The 20,073-nt window shown below is 36.2% G+C and overlaps 1 protein-coding gene across 2 annotated transcripts in view; it reads left to right on the top strand.

Annotated features, from left to right (window-relative positions):
- Window positions 1-1,304: 1,304 nt before the first annotated feature.
- Window positions 1,305-20,073, top strand: part of si:dkey-27h10.2 (uncharacterized) — an 89,971-nt gene continuing 71,202 nt past the window's right edge. For both annotated transcript variants that reach the window (XM_056271745.1, XM_056271744.1), the window contains exons 1-8: window positions 1,305-1,451; window positions 1,730-1,945; window positions 2,128-2,247; window positions 2,571-2,609; window positions 2,730-2,809; window positions 2,956-3,049; window positions 3,126-3,215; window positions 6,723-6,905. In XM_056271745.1, coding sequence (XP_056127720.1) covers window positions 1,421-1,451; window positions 1,730-1,945; window positions 2,128-2,247; window positions 2,571-2,609; window positions 2,730-2,809; window positions 2,956-3,049; window positions 3,126-3,215; window positions 6,723-6,905 — 853 coding nt within the window. In that variant the 5' untranslated portion in view covers window positions 1,305-1,420. The remainder of the gene's footprint in view (window positions 1,452-1,729; window positions 1,946-2,127; window positions 2,248-2,570; window positions 2,610-2,729; window positions 2,810-2,955; window positions 3,050-3,125; window positions 3,216-6,722; window positions 6,906-20,073) is intronic.

Below are 20,073 nucleotides of genomic sequence, written 5' to 3'. Positions count from 1 at the left end.
AGAGAGAGAGAGAGAGAGAGAGAGAGAGAGAGAGAGAGAGAGAGAGAGAGAGAGAGAGAGAGAGAGAGAGAGAGAGAGAGAGAGAGAGAGAGAGAGAGAGAGAGAGAGAGAGAGAGAGAGAGAGAGAGAGAGAGAGAGAGAGAGAGAGAGAGAGAGAGAGAGAGAGAGAGAGAGAGAAACCATTCAAGACATCCAATACCCGTTCGAAATTTAGCATCTTCATTATATTGGCATCATGCTGAGAAAGTTTGGTGTGAATTGTATGAAGCCCTTTGAAGTAGTTGTTAATAATTGATGAGAACAATATAAGTAAAACATAGTGGTTTGAAGGATAGTGGCAACGTATAAAGATTAAAAAATTACAATTAACTTGTATTTAAGGGTGGCACTGTGATCATATAATAGAGTATTTTAATTTGTTATCAAATGATTCTTGTTTTAAATACAGTTACTCTGAATGACATTTTAGTGGGTGTCTTCTGTAAATCATAGTAAAAATGTATGATGGTAATTAATTATTTTTTGCTTAGAAAAATTTCAAATTAAACAGGGCACATTCTAATGTACGGGGAAACCCCACATCAGCTTGTGAATCAGATCCTCATCAGCTTGTTAAGTCCTGTTTTTTTTTTTACATCTCCGTAATATCGCCCGTATACGACCTTAGTTAAATCTCAAAGATGCTGAAACTGTTGTCCATGCTTTTATAACCTCACGTCTGGACTATTGTAACTCTTTGTTCTATGGCCTACGCTCTAAAACCATTAATCGCCTTCAGTTCAAAACGCAGCTGCTCGTGCCCTTACATCGCACAAAAAAGCAGCTCACATCACTCCCATACTACAGCAATTGCATTGGCTCCCTGTTATCGATCACATTCACTTTAAAATACTTGTCCTAGTTTTCAAGGCTTGTCATGATTTAGCACCTTGTTACCTTTCAGAATTAATACACCCATATGTCCCTGCCCGTACGCTGAGATCAAGTTCTGAAAACTTTGAAGTGAATCATAAGTGCTGTTACCCCATAGAATTGTATTATAGAAATTACTGCTGTTAAATTGAGAAAGAGAAACATCTATGATGAAATTACTTCAGAGAGGAATTACAGATCCACTCGCTTAACCAGTGCACCACATGTTCCTATACAGCTGTATTTCCCTTTTTTGCTTTACTGCAAACAATAGATCATATAACATCAAAGCACAGAATACCTACGTATTTTAATTAATTAGATGAATAATGCAAATGTAGCAAATGGGGCTTTACAAAAGTGCACAAGTTCCTTATGTGCCTGTTTTAGGCAACTGTTTGCTGCATCCTGTGCTGATCATAGAAGTGGAAGTTACGTGGTTTCAGACTGAGTACTTGCTGTCCTGAGGAAGGAACACTCATTTGACTAGATTCTACCTTCTCTGAAAATGTGCTCCACATCACTTCATCTCCTCATTGGTATGTTTAAAGATGTGTATTTTTTAAATTTTGTGTAACTGCTAAATCTGAGCAAACAGCTAATTGAAAACAAGTAAAGGAGGATACTTAATTAAGATTAAATTTAGTAATCTAATTGACAGTCTATATTCTATTTCTTGTTGGGTAAAGGGTAGCAAATCGCTTTCCATTGTTCATCCAGCTACTATTGCATATGTAGTTGTAATTTATAGATTCCATAATGTGTAAATTAAATAGTTCTGTTCCTCATGACCTGACCTTTCTCTGGTACAATGCAGGTGCCTTACTTGTTCTTGGTGTTGAAAATGAGGCCACAACCATGATGACCAGCACAGAAACCAACACTGCTCTAGTTTCAATGTCTATCGACAACACCACCATATTAAATGAAACCTCAGTGGACATTCTGAACAACTTAACCACTTCATTCCCTCCAGACTCCACTGTCATACTGTCAAGCACTACGGATGTGAATATGTCAGATTACAAATCAGGTAGCTTTTTCATTTTGCTTGATTTGATTTTATTCATGTGTCTACACACCTAATGTAGCAACATGGTAGGATTGGTAGGAAACCTGTAATGTTGCTTGTTGCGTTAATACATAAATGAGAACCTCTAACTAAAATAAGGTCACGTTTGGGTATCTTTTTTCCCCCTTCTTTTTGGCCAATAGATTTGCCTACTCATCCTTCAGAAGATCCACAGACCAACAATGACACCACAGACGATCCTCTAGAGAATGTTCCACAATCCAGCACAAAAGAGATTAAAAGCACAACCAGCAAAACAACCAGTAAGAGAGAAAATATTGTGAAATACAAGCAATGATCAGGTTTTATTTTGCACAAACGAGCAATGTGAGAATTTTGTTTTAATATCCAACTGTAACCTGAGTCTGAGTCATTCTTACACAGGAAGAAAGCGTGTGGCTTAGCAAAGTTATAAAACTGTCATCACTGATAAAAAATAAATGATTTATATCAATGACCTAAAACAAGCAATATACTGGAACAAAAGTCTGCTGAATAACAATTAATTTATCCCTTTTTACCACCAAAATTAGAGCATAAACTTGTTATTGACCTATTCACCTTATTTTTATTATTAATATTACAGCAACTAAACCACAAGAACTTGTCAAAAGCCATGGGGCAAGTGAGTGATTTTTTCTATTTATTGTCAGTTCATGTTTTATTTCAGCTTTGTTTATTTTTTATTGGCGTAAAACATATATAGTTGTTCTTGATTATTCTTACTGTTTTTGTTTTTCAACAGCTTACATAATTATCCTGATTATTGTTGTCGTATGCATATCTGGGGTAGTAGTTTATTGTTGCCTTCAAAAGAAGTCCAGGGTAAGAGATTTTTGTATTTTTTATTATTATTAATTGGAGGAAACCACATTTAATAGCATTCATTTATGGTTCCTTGTACATTTTATATTTTATAATTATTACATTGGATATATGAACTACATACTAATCATGTTTGTCTAATGCAGAAGTACTCAGTGGACTTGCATCCCAAACAGGAAGATGCTCAGATTCCACTCAGCGCAGTGGATGTAGAAGTGTTTGACACCACATCAGTCAAAGGTACCAGATATTCCTAACTCTCTATCACAGGGATTTCTCTAACTATACTGACCTTGTGCTATAACTGTTCCCAAAGATATGCAAACATTTACTCCTGTCGAGTCCACTGAGCCATTAAAGAACCTTGAACCTGTGAAGGAAGCAGAAAAGCCTCAGGGAGGGAAAGGTAATCACTTCATCTTGAGAGATGCATTATAGCTTAAATGAATTTCACCACAAATGCATGTAGTGGTTTCATACATTATGATTTTACAAGGAAAAACAAGGAAATCAGTATTGAAACAAGTGTGTGTGTGTGTGTGTGTGTGTGTGTGTGTGTGTGTGTGTGTGTGTGTGTGTGTGTGTGTGTGTGTGTGTGTGTGTGTGTGTGTGTGTGTGTGTGTGTGTGTGTGTGTGTGTGTGTGTGTGTGTGAGTGAGGAGAAAGCTGCCATGTTTCTGAACCGAAGTACACTGCAAAAGTGAATCTTTGTTATTAAATTAATAAATCAAATTTAATTATATAAATACTATCATTCTAAAGTTTGGGGTCAGTCATTTTTTTAAAGAAAGTAATACTTTTATTGAGTAAGGATGAATACAATTTTCGAATAAACGTTCTATTCATCAAATAATCCTGAAAAATATAAATATCATGGATTCCACACAAATGTTAAGCAGCATGACTGTTTTCAACATTGATAATAATAAGAAATGTTTCTTGAGCCCCATATTACCATATTAGCTGATATTACCATATCAGAATGATTTCTGAAGGATCATGTGTCGTACCGACCCCAACTGTACTGAAAGTTCCTAAACTATCTGAACTACTGTACTAAACTCCAAAATGCACGCCTAATATGCTTTAAACTATACAGCAAAAAATGGTTTTGTCCATAATCCCCGAAGTTCCTTTAGTAAAACCGGTGACTAGAAACCTGAAGAACAAGAATTTGTTCAACTAGTTGCAATAACAGAGAGCTCCACTGGATGGACTTCTAAGACAAGAGTAAAGATCTGCTATCTACTCTCTTCTCATGAAAGACTACATTTTACACCAATGACAAAACAGTGGTGGAAAAAAAGTGGCATTATTAAATTTAGGGCCATAGATCCAGCTTCTTAAATGTACTCCCTTCATGTAAAATCAATGAACGTCAAAAGGATTAAACCCTTGCAATAGCCAAGAACCTTCAACTTCAGCGGTTGCGCTGCTTTGTAAGAATCTCTGTGCACAATTCTGACATACAATAAACAAAACAAAATTGAAAGAGCAAAGAGATGTGAGAGTTCCAGCTCCGAACAAAACTTATTTATCTTGAATGATATTATAGTCTCTACCAGCAACCATTATCTGAAGTGAGCCTGCTTGGATGTTTCAATGCTTATAGCAGTTAGGAAATTACCACTTTTGACCAGCTGATCCATACCATCTGGAAGACCCATAACAGAAATAAAGATGACTTTGGCTGTCTGGGTTTGCTCATAGGAATATAAGGAATACTGCTTGATGTGGGCTCGAGTTGCTTTTTTATTAATCTACTGTCATGTTCATTCAGTTAATCAAAAGAGGTAATGAAAAGTAATACAGATGGTTAAAATGTAATTCCTTTTACAGATTTCTGTTTGGTAAAATAAATTGTTTTAATTTGTTAATGTGCATGTGTTTAGATTTTGGAGAGAGCTCTTTCCCAAACAATCTATTGAAAATTGAAGAGTAAAGGTGACTGCAGTTTACTGGAAATAATGACAGCTGCGTTACACCCTAATAACTTTTGCAACAGGAAATTACACTATTTGCCTAGCAGTCTAGCAGTTTGAGGAACCTTAGAAGTTCCCCTAATAACGCCATTGTCATTTTTTTCAGCAGCAGAGATACACAAGATCATTCCTAGAATGTATAGGGGTTCAAAGTGACCCAACATGGTATGCTTTTTTTAAATATATTTTATTAAAAACATTTATTTAAATGATATTCCATGAATAAAAAAAAAACTGCTCTGTGAATTTATATTAGTACATTTAAAACAAACGCAGGCTCCTTGTTTCTTCTCCATTCAATGAAAGTCCCTACCCCTTTATATCGAACTGATTAATTTGAGGCCAATTACAATATCACCTGTACTTGCGTTTATGGATTAGGCTGTGAACACCTTGTAAAATGTTAGACAAAATAAAAGTAACAAGCACGACTAACAAAAGAGGGTAGTGGGGTTGTTTGCCTACAGCAAGCTATTGGAATTGCTTAACAGCACAGCAATACTTCCTATAGTCTCAGTTTCTCTTCAATCTCCCTGTAATCAAAGGATGGTTCTTTTCCCACCAAATAATTGCTGCCTGTCATTGACAAGCTCCACGGGCTCCATTTTAGGAACTAATGGGTCTCAATCCATTTCCTGGCTTTAGCGGCTTTATTAACTAAAACCACCTCAGGTCTAAATCAACCACACAGTGGGAGAGAGTGAGAAACAATGAGAGAGGGATAGAAAATGACCATGGAGTAAAAAATATAACAGAAGTGCATTGAAATGACATAGTTGATAATGGTTTTACGATGCCCCTTCATCTAGTAAATACTGACTTTCCAGTCATAAGGCTCTGTTTCTACCACCTGCTCATTTCTCACACTGCTAATTTTCAAGATTTACTGCACTGAAAATTATAGGAACACAAAAGGTTTGAGACCACTAAGGCCAGACATCCAGGTGTTTCGTGTGTAGTTGTGTTTTTAGAGTAGTAAGAGTTTTTGGGAAACAAGTATCCAATAGTAAAGCTTAAATAGGCCTATGTTTTAGTGTTTTAGTACTATTCACACTTGAAAGGTCTCAGAGTAAATTTGTTTGATGATCAGAGGCCCCATTTTAAACTATGAATCTGGTTTTCATTTAGTTGGTGTGAACAGATATTTTGTGAATATTAATTTTGCTCTTTATCTGAACTGATCTTCAGGCACTTGTACGTGACTATGACTATGACTTTTTTTTACAATGATGAATTAAAGGTCCTGATATAGCTACTCACAGAGAAGTTTTACAACTTTTTTGTTCTTTGCTTAGGGGTAAAATGAAGTTCAAAATATTGTTTCAGTAGTATATTGTTAGCGAACATGCTGACGCCATCCACGCTGCTGAGAGCGGCGTTTAGATGAATATGTAAATGCTGTGTGCTTTCCTCTCGATAACAATATAAACACAACAAAATGACAGGAGAGAAGACAGTGTCGCTGTCATTTAGAAATACAACTTCAATGTTTGAAATTCGATGTAATCTGTAATTCTTTAATGTTCATGTTTTTACTTGCATCTGACCTCGACAAACTGATTTCCATGTCAAAGAAGGTGGACCATCAGAGCTTACCTATCTATTACGTACATAAGCCATAGACCAATGGTAGTTTGAAGGTCTTTACCGCCTGAGCAAACCTTACCAGAAAGTTAGCTTTGGAAAGCTGTTTCGAACTCCCGAAAAGAACCCGATTTTGTTTGAAATGATGTCCCACCAGTTTGTTCTTTGATTTTGATTGAAGTTTATAGGGGCCTTAATTCATGACCCAGTGAAAAAATAAGTGTTTTGTTTGATGTAAAAATTATGTACTTTAAACTTGATTGTGTGACACATCATTATTTTAGAAATAATTGAGAACCATTATAATAATCATTGCCAAAAACTAATTCAAATACATTTTCCCTACAGAATCGGTTGATATTAAACAAGAAAACCAACAGACTCAGGCCAAAGTGATCCCAAAGGACAAAACAGAGGAGATGACTGTAGTGGATATATCTGATGTAGAACCTACGATCTCCACCAAGACTTCAATGGAATCCTTAGATGATGCTCTCAATGAAAACAACAGCAACAATACAAGCGCTAAAGGTTAGTGAAAATGTGAGAACTTTCCAATGTCAGTTACACTGTCAATGTTTTGTGGACTGAGATATGATCTGTATACCATAAGATTAAAGGGATAGTTCACCCAAAAATGAAAATTATGTCATTAATGACTCACCATCATGTCATTCCAAACTCATAGGCTAAGACTTTCGTTTGTCTCCGGCAAAAAATGAAGATATTTTTGATGAAATCTGAGAGCTTTCTGTCCCTCCATAGACAGCTACGCAACTACCACTTTGACGCTTCAAAAAGTTCATAAAACTAATCCATATGAATCGAGTGGTTTAGACTAAATTTTCAGAAGAGATACGATCACTTTATATGATGAACAGATTGAATTTAGGAGTTTAGACTTTTTTTCACATTTAAAGGGGAACTTGGCAACTCTAGCCATTTCTTCGTTAATTTTCACTTTTGTTGTCGCATGTTTTCTCATCGAGCTCCCCCTACAGCTTTGGGGCGTATATTTCACAACACTGTCATAAAAAAATCACTTGCGGCACCCTCCTCCCCCTTTCTACCGCTGCTTATGTGCATTTGTTTTTATCGGAGCCGGCCAACTTTATCGTGTGGAGCTATGTCTACCGAGGTGGGTAATACATCATAAACAGTAGCATAGAATTATGTCGAATTGCCATAAAGCAGTTTGTGTTTCTCGCTCGTTCTCGCTTCTCCTATTTCCAATTTACCGGGACGTTAGTCCCCATGTTGCAAGGATGGTTTTCCGCCTGGGAACGCTGGGGGGGAGGGTGGAAAGTCACCATTTTTTTTAACCATCCAAATGATTTCTAAACGGTTTTATTAAGTTGAAATAGTTGACAAGTTCCCCTTTAAACATCAGCGAACATACACAGAAGCTCAACCGAACCTGTTTGACACGCAAGAACAAACCTCTTGCAGAAGCTCAAATGTGCTGCGTAACACACGCGAATGAACCTTATTGGTTCTCGCACGTCAAGTGAACATGCTTTGAGCTTCCGTTTACCACAACTGATGTGTGAGTTAATGAATGTTTATATGTGAATTTAAAAAAAAAACTAAATTCAATGCTCATCATATAAAGCGATCGTGTTTCTTTAGAAAATGTGGACTAAATCACACAATTCATATGGATTAGTTTTACGATTTCTTTATGAACTTTTTGAAGCGTCAAAGTGTCAGTTGTAGAAGACAATGGAAGGACAGAAAGCTCTCAGATTCATTTGTGTTCTGAAGATTAAAGAAAATCTTACGGGTTTGGAACGACATGAAGGTGAGTAATTAATGACAGAATTTTTTTGGGTGAACAATCCATTTAACAGAGAAACAAATATACTATAAAACATAGTAGTGAGATTATTATTGAGATTATTGAGTTGTTTGGATATTCTAATAATCTCTCTCTCTATTACCACTCCCTCTTTTTGTTTCAGTCAATGGCAAAGTGCATACATTCACTGACATCTCTCTTGATGGTCTACTTTAAAATAAATCACCACATTCACAACATTTTACAAAGATAAATGTTTTCCAGTAGATACAGTGCTGTGCTCCATTAGAGATGTAAAATAAATACTTCTGGTATATTAAAACACTGGATTTTTAAAGCAAGTTCCCGAAAAAAAATAATAAGAAAAAAAACAGAATATAGAGATTAGTGATGGGCGATACTGTAAATTTCTGTATCGATCCAATACCAAGTAAATACAGGGCCAGTATCGCCGATATCGATACCGATACTTTTTCATTTTAAAAGCATGCATTTGAACTTGTATGCACTTTCCTGTGCTAGAGCAGTGTGTCATGATTTATGAGGTGAATGCATCATTAATATGCTAAATCTGAACACGTTTTCATGACTACTAGGCCTAAATATTTTGTGATTTGTGCTCTCAACTCCCCTTTAATTAGTCAGTGACTTTTACAAAACTACCCTAATTATAGTACTAGCCTACTAGTACTAGCCTACTGTTCAAAAGTTTGGGGTCTGTAAGATTTTTATTTCTCTTAGTGAAAAAACTGTAATATTACAATTTAACAATTTAACATAGGCTATCTGTTTTCTATGCCATAGTAAACTGTAATTTATTCATGTGATCAAAGCTGAATTTTCGGCATCATTACTCCAGTCATGATGATAATTCATTTTAATATGCTGATTTGCTGCTCAGGAAACATTTCTTATTATTATCAATGTTGAAAACAGTTTCATATTTCGTTGGAAACCATGATACATTTTATGCAGAATTATTTGATGAACAAAGTTGAAAGAACAGCATTTATATGAAGTAGATTTTTTTTTACAGTGTAAAACCCTTGACTGTCACTTTTGATCAATTTAATGCATCGATCCTTGTTGAATAAAAATATTAATTTCATAAAAAAAGATCTTACTGACGTCAACATTTAAACCGTTATGTACAGTTTTGGTTTGTTTATTGCAAAATAACTCTATTGTTTCTCTGTCATCTAAGCAAGCCTTCGTTTCCCAAACGCACTGGGCCTGTGAGCTCAGCGAAGTACCAGCATCGAACGCTCTGTGTGATTGATTGGTTTCGTCTTGTATACAGATGACTAGGAGAAAAGGTTCTATCCTACACAATTACCCGCTAACATTCGCTTATTCGCCACTTAGAAGCTTATTTTACGTACTGAATTGCGTGCTAAATTAATAAAAAATTACTGGTAAAAAAAAGACACATTTGGATCGATGTTTTTATGTGAGGATCGATCCTTTTCGATACCACGTCAGTATCGAAGTATCGATTCTTCAGGATCGATCCGCCCATCACTAATAGAGATGATTATTCTTACTAAAAATCACCCATTTATATCATGATTTATATTGGTCATTCCAATCAAGATGCTTTTTCTATTCACACATAAAAGCAGTAGCATTCCATCTCTCATTCAATCATATCTACTGAGCTCAATCACAGACGCCACTCCAGGTCTCATCTCATCAGACACTTGTGAGAGAAACCACAGTTTTAATTCCTCCTGTCAGGGAGTTTTTTTCACACCTGTGCCCCAGCAGCATTATTTCTGTTTGCAGCTTCCAGGAAAAGTTGTTTCTCTGTTAACAGCTGATGAGAGACACTCATCAGCATTTCAGTACAAGATAGCCAACGTTATGGACAATGGAATGCTGATGGTTTTATTATTGCAGTCATTCCACACTTTACAGTGTCCTTTCAGAAATGTAACATTCTCATCAAAGAGAATTACTGCATATTACATTTTCTTATTATTTAAAATGTAATGAAAAAAAATAGGAGCATTTCCTCTTGTGGTCTCAGATATTTTAGACCCAACTGTATAGGCTATTATTACAGATTTTAATACAGATTGGATTAAATATTTAGAAGAATTTTCCCATAATGTTTAAATCTATAATATAAAAATAAAATACATAAATTAATGATATTATATTATACTATGTATATTATATTATAATGTACACTGCTGTTCAAACATTTAGGGTTGGTACTAATGGTTACCTGAAGAGGGAATGAGACGATGCATTTATTGACGCTGTGGGAACCCTCTTCTTGATTGCGCCGTGATGCACGTCTGAAATCAGTCCAATGGTGTGACAAGACGTCAGAGGGGGGGGTGATGTCACAAACCAGGAAACTATAAAGCATGCCCAAACAGTGCAACACTTGCTTCTAATAGGGTGAAGTAAGTTGCTGACTGGCACCCTGGAAGTATGGCAGGGCGACACAGCATCTCATTCCCTCTTAAGGGAACCACGGTTACAGTTGTAACCGAGGCGTTCCCTTTCAACTTCAAGTCATTGAAGTCTTGATGGAGATCGTCGGTTCTACTTCAGTCATATCCACTACAGTCAGCTCCTCTGTTTTGTCCTTCGGGATCACTGTGGCCTGAGTGCTGGAACTCAGGCTGCGAAAGACAAGTGTCAGTCTAGTGTGAAACCGTGAAGAAAGCACGGTTTCACAAGTCCAGGTTAGAGCTCAAGTCCAGGTTGTAAAAGCTCACGAATGTGTGCAGTGAGGACCATCCTGCCACATCACAAACATCTTGAAGTGAAACTCCTGACAAGAGAGCCTTAGAAGCAGCCATACTCCTAGTGGAGTGGGCTCGGACTGCCGTAGGGGAAGACAGTCAGACCGACTCATAAGCAAGAGAGATAGCCTCGACTATCCACTTGCTCATCCTCTGTTTAGATGCTGGGGACCCTTTGCTAGGAGAGCCAAGATAGATGAAGGGTTGTTCAGATTTACACCACAGGGCAGCTCTGTGGACGCATCTAATTTCCAAAATGGACACAGCAGATTATTTATTTTTTGGTCTGAATCCTGAATCCTGGAATGTAGGTGGACAGAAGGTCTGCATTACAAAAGATATTGCCACATTAGTGGAGACCTAGGCATGTAACCTGTCCTAGGGTGAAGGAATGCCTTTACTATTCCGAGCACAAAGTCCAAGCAGGGGCAACCGACAGAGCTTGCAAATCACCTCTACTTTTAAGAGAAGTAATAGCTAGAAGGAACAACATCTTACGAGTCAGAAACTTGACTGGAAATTATTTAATAGAAACAAAGGGAGCGAGCCAGGGATAGGCCTTGGAGCACCACGGCCAGATCCCATGCTGGTACCCTAGTGCGTACTGCAGGCCTCGGCCTAAAAGAGCCACAGAGGAAACTTGTTACCAGAGTGTCTCTCCTAAAGACATACCACCCAAAGGAATGTGGTAAGCAGCTATGGCTGCCATATAGACCTTTAAAGTTGACGGGGATAACCCTGCAGTGCAGTGTTAATTTCGTTAACGAAAACCATAACGAAAAATGTTCGTTGACGACCTTTTTTTCCCTGACTAAGACAAGACGACGAGAGACGACACCCACGTCATTAAACGATAACTGTGACTATATCAACACATGCAATATCGTTGCCGAAAAAATACGAGACTGAAATGTGTTTAAAAAAATTAAAACTTGACCAAAACCACTTGTTTTTGTCAAACAAAGGAGTGTTCGGAGTGTTGCCAGATTTCAATACTTTAAAACCCCAGTCAGAGTTTTTCTGTTAAAAGAACAAGTTTTTTACCCGGTCTTTTCAATAGTATCTGGCAACCATGCCCACACCCTCTCTCTACTGTACGCTGCTGAAGAACTGCGGATGACTGGAAAACACAGACAAGTAAGCCGGAGTTCAGCAATCTTCTTTTGAGATTTTCTACTTAAAGGATCATTCAGTCAGTCTATGTTCTGTCACGAGCCGCTTGCACTGTTCGTGCGGCTAAATCTGCGATCAAAATGCAGGCTGATATCCAGCAGTGTTTTTAATGTTGATCATATTATACGAGCAAGAATGCAATGTTTCCTTAACCCTCTGGGGACCAAGGGTTTTTTGGGGCCCTTGGGATGTTTTGACATGCACTGACATTTGTGCTTTTTTCAGTTATTTATAAACATGTTAATGACAAAGGTGTAAATTCACTCTATATAGCACAAACGGGGCTACCATAATCTGTGAACAACATGTATGTACATGTTTGTATTTTTGAGAGAATATTATTTATGCATGGTTATTGAAAAACTTAAAAATAAAAGTTTCTGAAATAAAGCCACAAAACACATATTGATTATTTCTTCACAAGACTTTTGAAAATTGTATCACATAGTCTAGAATATTTGCTCCAAAACTATGTGAGAATCATCCGGACTACTCATTCAGATAAGTCAATAAAGTCTTTTATAATGTGTATGACGTGTTTTGTTTGAGAAAGCTTTATGCAAGGAGGCGTGATCTCTCATTAATATGTATGGCATTTCACACCTGAGAAAGACAAAGACCCTCCCATAATGGCCCTATTAGGTGCTATCAGGCCATATCATTAGATGAGCCTTGCACAAAGAATGAGGAGATTTAAAAAAGAATGGCTTTTAGATTGTTTGGATTTATTTACAACACAACATAATCCAAAGATACACAACAAAGGACAAAAAAGCACATTAGTAAACACACTGATCTAAATACAGAGGCTTACACAGTCACACAGCATTGTCCCATTCCTGAAACATAGTACATACCTGTCATTTCCAAGGTGTTTGATTTTTCATTACAGTCTCCTGTGAATGTTGAAGTCAGCAGGACTGATATCAAGAGAAACTATATGGCTGCACGACTTTGGGCATGCATTGTAGATTTTTCTGGTTAAAATAGCTTTTTAATTATAGGCATATATATATATATATACACACACACACACTGCTTAGAATTAGAAGAGAACACACCCATGCTAAAGTTGACTAAAAAGAGGAATAAAAAAATCTTAATGCCTTAATTAAAAAATTAGGAAAACTCTAACCTTTAGGGACGTGAATAATGTCCCTGAATTCTTTGTGAATGAATAATGTATCGCAAATAATTAAATGTTCTTCTTTAAAATACAGGGTGCATACGTCTGGACACTTCTATCCCCAGAAACTCCTAACAAAAGCTGATGTCTTTATTTTGAAGCTTATTTGATTTGAAAAACTTTATCCAAAACTAGTCAACGAAATTTTGTCTTTTATTTCGTCTGTAACAGTGCGTATCTGTGCGTTCATTCATTCATTTACACACACACACAGAGAGAAACATGATTCACAGTATGCTATTTTTCCGTTTACAGACACTAACGTTATTCTATATCGCGATTAGAACAAAGCACAGCCATAAAACACTTACAGTTCTCAGCTGAATCTGTTGCTCCTCCTCGAAGTGAAAATAAACCAGCACTTCTGTATTAAATGTCCCAGGATTATTCCTCATAGCCGAATCCCTCAAGACGAATCTTAATCTGACTAAAAAATATAGTGCGTTTACAGCATTGGCCTGGGGGCGTTTATCTATTTTGCAAATGGCCTCAACACATTATCTTATGAATAGCGCGCTCTGCGAGTGGGTGTGAACAAATTAACGATAATGAGCTGAGACAGGAGAAACTGTACTTCTCTTTAGTTTCAGACAGATTACATTGCAGGAGAATATTTGTTTTAAATGTGAATTGTTTTATTTAAAAGTAGAAATTTAAAGCGTTCTTTAGACGTATGTTTCATGTTTGTGTGATAAGTATTAGCGGAGTTTCCGTTCATTTTCCAGACATGTTTCAGAAAGATTTTTGCGGAGACAGAGTGAGCTGAAAGCGCACCCTGTTTATTTTATTTATTTTAAAAAAAACCACAAGGTTTTGATGTTAATTTGAGTGTACACAAAAAAAGAAGACCCTCTATAGTTTATAATCATGTATTGATTTTATTTATATGACCATAAATGACGGAGTATTTTAAGTCTATGTTGCTGCTATGTGAAAAAAAACAGCAAAACGTGCGGGCGCGTTCTTGGTCCCCAGAGGGTTAATATCCACACGATTTCAAATGTGACATTGATTTTATACAACAGTTCAACAAACAAAAGGGTAACAATAAGTGATGTACTACATTTGTGAATGAATCTGCGGCTTTGAACGAATCTTGAGATTCAATGCTTCATTACTGAATGAATGAATGACTCAATGACTCACTCATAAAGACAGTGACTTACCGCCACCTACCGGCAATTTTAGTTTAATATTTAAATGTATCACTTCATTTTTACCATCATTGCATATTTATTGACCAATGTTTTATTAAATGTATTAAATGTATTTATTTTATAAGGTATTTATAAAGGTAAAAAATTAACTGGAAAAATCGATTAAAGGGGGCAGATATTGTCCCTTAATGGAAAAGGTGTGACTGCAGTCTAAGTGGAAGAGAGGGGTACGGCACCCTCTGGGGAGAACCACTGAACTAAGCAAAAGGGATATGTAGAATTGCACAAGTGCTACTGCTAAAGAGTGCAATGTCAATACAGCCTGTAACCTTAATTTCTCAAAAGCTTAATTGAATTGGCCTAGAGAGAAAAATGATAATGACATTTTTAAATAGCTACCAAAATTAATGTCGGTAACTGCAGTTTGACTAAAAGTAATGACTAAAAGTTGACAAAAAATGCAATGACTTTTCGTCAACTAAAACTAGACTAAAACTATGAAAGACAAAATGACTGAAATGTAAATAAGACCAATAAGCATTTTCGGCTGAAGATGAAGACTAAGACTAAATCAAAAATGGGTGCCAAAATTAACACTGCTGCAGTGAATCACTCTTGTAGGAACTCCAGCACTGTACCAAAAGGGTAGTTAACCCTCTGGGGTCGACAAACATGCCGGTGCGTTTTGCTGGATTTCTTTCATATAGCAGCAAAATAGACTTAACCCTTTAGGCGCCAGAGGTTTTTTCCTAAAACGTTCGATTTTGACATCTTAATTTCAAAAGGCTATATCTTAAAAGTGATAAAAGATAGAGACTTTCTGTAAGTTAGAGAAATATTAAGCATGACCCAAAGTTTAGGTAGGGATTACATTTTCCCATCTAATTTGCATATTATGACGTCATATGGTGGTGGCAATCTTGGATTATAGAATTTTCATGAAAAGTCACATGTTTAAATGATAAAATGCAGCACTTCTTTCCCCCCAAAATGTCCATCACCTTCTCTATACTATGTTGCACAATACTGAATGCTCAGGTATATAGTAAGTAGTAAACAAACTGTGTAAATCATTACTAATAAATTGTAGAAACAAACCGAATGCATGTAGTGGTTGTCCTTTTGCTGTAGAGATTTTCCATTTACTAAATACAGTAGGCACTCTGATTCCATGTATGGGGCACATATATATTATTCATATGACATACAAACACAAGTAGACAAGACCTGTTTAGTTCAAACGCTCACTCACACAGATCATGAGTGACATGATACGAGCAGCGCGGCCAGATCTGCCTCGCACGCGCGCCGAGTGTGCACAGCTCGGACTACTGTCATTGTCATTGCGACTCCTCACCCTGCCTCCACGTTGCCTCCTAACTGTCCTATGAATACTTCGACCTCGTCTAACATACCCAGTGGTATTAGACAAAGTCTCCAACACAATACTGTCGCCGCGATTGCGGAGAGGATCTGATAAAATGGCTCACTCGCACACTAGCTCCGCTTTTGATCTCACTGATTCAATGCGCTCTAACTCGAACATTTTGTATAGAAACATGACGTTTTTTTGATTCGTGGATGAAGTATGACATGTGTGCCATCCAGTGGAGGGGAGGTCGAATGAAATTTGACACCCAATTTGACAAAATCGGCCGTTTTATTCAGAGCCGCATCTTGTCGAGTAAACTCGACCGTGGCGCCTAGAGGGTTAACCCTCTGGGGTCTGAGGCATTTTCTGTGTTCTGACATGCTCTGACATTTATGTTTTTTTCTGATACTTGTGACATTTACATGGCTAAAGTCTGATTACACTGTATTCAGCACAAACTCTGCTACAGTAATATGTCAGCACATGTATGTAAAAGTTTTTAGTTTTGAGATAATGACGTTTATGCGTGGTTTGTGAAAAAACAAACAAAAAAAATGTCACTGAAATAAGGTCATGAGACTTTTGAAAATTGTTTTACATAGCCTAGAATATTTGCTTCAAAACTATGTGAAAATCATCCTGATTATGCATTCAGATAAGTCAATAAAGTCTTTTAAAATTTGTATGACGTGTTTTGTGTAAGAAAGCTTTATGCGGGGAGGCGTTAACCATCCATTAATATTGATGGGTTTGACACCTGAGAAAGACAAAGACCCTCCCCTAATGGCCCTATTAGGTGCTATCAGGCCCTATCATCATGAGAAGCCTTGCACAAAGAATGAGGAGATTTAAAAAAAGAATGGCTTTTAGATTGTTTGGATTTATTTACAACACAACATAATCCAAAGATACACAACAAAGGACAAATCTAAAGACAGAGGCTTGAACAGTCACACAACTTTGTGCCATTCCTGAAACATACTGCATACCTGTCATTTTCAAGGTGTTTGATTTTTCACTTTACCATGTTCATGTACAGAGTCTCCTGTGAATGTTGAAGTCAGCAGGACTCATCAGTGGGGCATCTGGTCCCTGTAAAAAATACAATTATTTTGGGAATACATTTTAGATTTTTCTGGTTACAATTATTATTAAATACATTTATATAAAAACGCCAAGTTTGTTGTGCATTGTTATAGCCTATGTGTAGGGCTGCATAAAATAATAACAGATAGATAGCAGGCAGCCTATATATCGTTAAAAAGGAACACTTCAGTAACACAACACTAGACAAAAATATACAGATTATTATCATATGTTACCTCAAACGTTTCCATTCGTTATGAAATGAGATTGAAGTAAAAACATGAAGCCTAATGTTTGGCGTGTTTTGCTTTTCAAACCCACAGCGCCAGTGACTCAAACTCAGCGCGTGCAGAAAACATTTACTGAAGCGATCGAGCCGCTCCAAACTATGAAACATTATTGTTACATTATACACATCTACGTTTGAGCAGATATCCACAAACACAGTATTTAACAGTAAACATGGGTCTAAACATTATAATATTCACCATTGAAGAATAAGCATATTTTATATCATGCTGTGTTTAATTATCGAAGATAAAAACATTCTTGTGTGTACATGTATATTGACTCCAATCTCATTTCATAACATTTTAGTCTGGCACCAGTTTAACTAGTAGCTACAATGTAAAGTATATACAACCATAAGACGCTTATTATGTGTCTTACCTTAAAAATCGTTCTCATAATCAAATCGTGTTCTTCTAATTCTTCTGAGGTTAATCCTAGGTGCAAAGACCAAACACTTCCAAACTTAACGAAAAGCAGAGCAGGACTGAAGTCGCTGAATCTTTGTTTAGAGGTGATGAGTGCGTTTGCGTTCCTCCACGTGGATCAACGCAAAGACCAAACACTTCCAAACTCGACGAAAAGCAGAGCAGGACTGAAGTCGCTGAATCTTTGTTTGGAGGTGATGAGGGCGTTTGCGTTCCTCCACGTGGATCATTTGAATTTGAACAGCTTGCGCGCGTGTGGGCGTGGTCACATTAGAGTCAATGAGCTCGGGCTGAAGAAACTGTACATGTCGTTGCTTTCATACGGATTACTTAAACAGAGATTATTTGTTTTTGGTATGATTTACATCATTTAAAAATGGAGACTTAAAGCTTTGTAAAGACATAACTCTCACGTGTGGATGGCAAGTATTTGCTGAGTTAAAGATCATTTTCTGTCGCGTTTCAGAATGAACTTCACATTGAGAGAGACGACAGAACGCGCATCATGTTTATTTTCTTTATTTTACGAAAAACACAACATTTTGTTTTTATCATTAGTGTACACAAATAAAAGTAGACATTTAACAGTTTTGAATGATGTATAACACTTGCCTGTATCACAAAAAAACGATTTTTGACGATTTTCATTTATGGTCATTCAGACTTAATACAGACTTAAAAAACGAGTTTCATTTATGGTCATACAGACTTAAGAAATATGAAAAAATAAACTGTTAAATATCTACTTTTTTATGTGTACACTTACAATCGAAACAAAACATTGTGGTTTTGTAAAATAAAGAAAATAAACAGGGTATGCTTTCTGCCTCTTCGTCTCCGTGAACTTTTTTTGGAGCAAGTCTCTAAACTTAAACAAAACTCAGCGAATACTAGTCACACAGGTAAGAGCAATATATATTTACAATCATTTAAGTGTCTACTTTTAAATTATCTAATTCGAAATGAAAATATTCTCTGTTTATGTAATCTGTATGAAAAGAGAGATGTCCGTTGTTCTCATGGCAACTCATTATCTGCTAATGTGAACACGCCAACTGAGAGCGCACACTATTGAAACGCAAATGATCTGAAGCAATCTTTGCAAACCTGCCAACGCCCACATCAGCTCGATAAAACACATCAAGTTGAATCAGATTCATGTACTTTACGTTGTCTTGCGATGCTGTGACGAATAATAATAGCGTAATAGTAATATAATCCTGGAAAAATTTACCTCAGAAGTGCTAGTTTCGGTTTCATTTCGAGGAGCAACGGATCCAGCTGAGGATTGTGAATAGAAAGTTCTTTATTCTTAAGTACTTTGTTCTAATCGCAATATAGTGTATGTAAACCACAAAAAGACGGTTTAAATATGAATCGCATGTCTATCAGGCTCGTGCAAAATTCAGAATTTCAGAATTGGCCTCCATTCAATTCATGAATTTGAATTTGAATTGAATTGACTCCGCCCCACAGGAAGTTGAATTTGAATTGGAATGACAGGAAGTGGAATTTAATTCATGGCAATTCAAAGAAATTCCACACAGTCACACAACAGAAAGACTGTGTTGAATCTCACACACATTCAGTGTTAGAAAGGTTACTTTGGAAATGTAATTCCTTACTGTTATAAGTTACCCATTATAAATGTGGTTTGGATTACTTTATTTGGATTACTTTATCAATGTAAAGCAATTCCCTTTTAATTTGATTAGTAACTAATTGAATTACACATTTTACCTATAATAGTAAAACAATTAAATACAATTACATTAATTTTGTAATTTAATAACATAATTTCATTACACGTAACTAGTCACTCCTCAACCCTGCATACATTTTGTTCTAATATATATATATATATATATATATATATATATATATAAATGTCCACCTCAAATTGTTTTTGTTTTTTTTCTCTAAAGATTTACTAAAGTAATTCTGGGAAATGGAGTCATGTTACACAAAATTACAATTACAATAAATCAAACTTATTTGTTCTGTGACTAGTCAAAGTTTATTTATAAAGCACTTTTTAAAAACAGCAAGTGTTCATCAAAGTGCTGTACACACATATCCCATATCAATGGTACAAACAGTCAACAGCACATAAAAAAACAACAAGGCAACTCTCACATAGCGTCAAATGCCAAACTATAAAAATAATTTTTTAAGGTAGTTTTAAAAACAGCAAATGTCTAGACTAGACTAGAGCTTTTAACATTCATTGCTGGGGGAAAATATTTCCTGTTAATGTAATCTGTACAAGTAGTTCAAACTAATATAATGTATAGAATATGTAATGCAATCATATCTGTCATATACTGTAAAGCTTCATTGTTAAACACTTCACTTAAAATATGTATATGAATTTCTTTGAATTTTTATTGAATTGCAATTCTGCTTCCTTTAATTCAAATTCAAATTTTAATTCTAGATCATGTTTTTGACA

This window comes from Rhinichthys klamathensis, unplaced genomic scaffold, assembly GCF_029890125.1.
Source record: "Rhinichthys klamathensis goyatoka isolate OS25496 unplaced genomic scaffold, OSU_Roscu_1.1 h1tg000325l_1, whole genome shotgun sequence".
NCBI lineage: Eukaryota > Metazoa > Chordata > Actinopteri > Cypriniformes > Leuciscidae > Rhinichthys > Rhinichthys klamathensis.
Note: the sequence above shows the minus strand (reverse complement) of the source record. Positions and strands in the feature narration are given on the sequence as shown.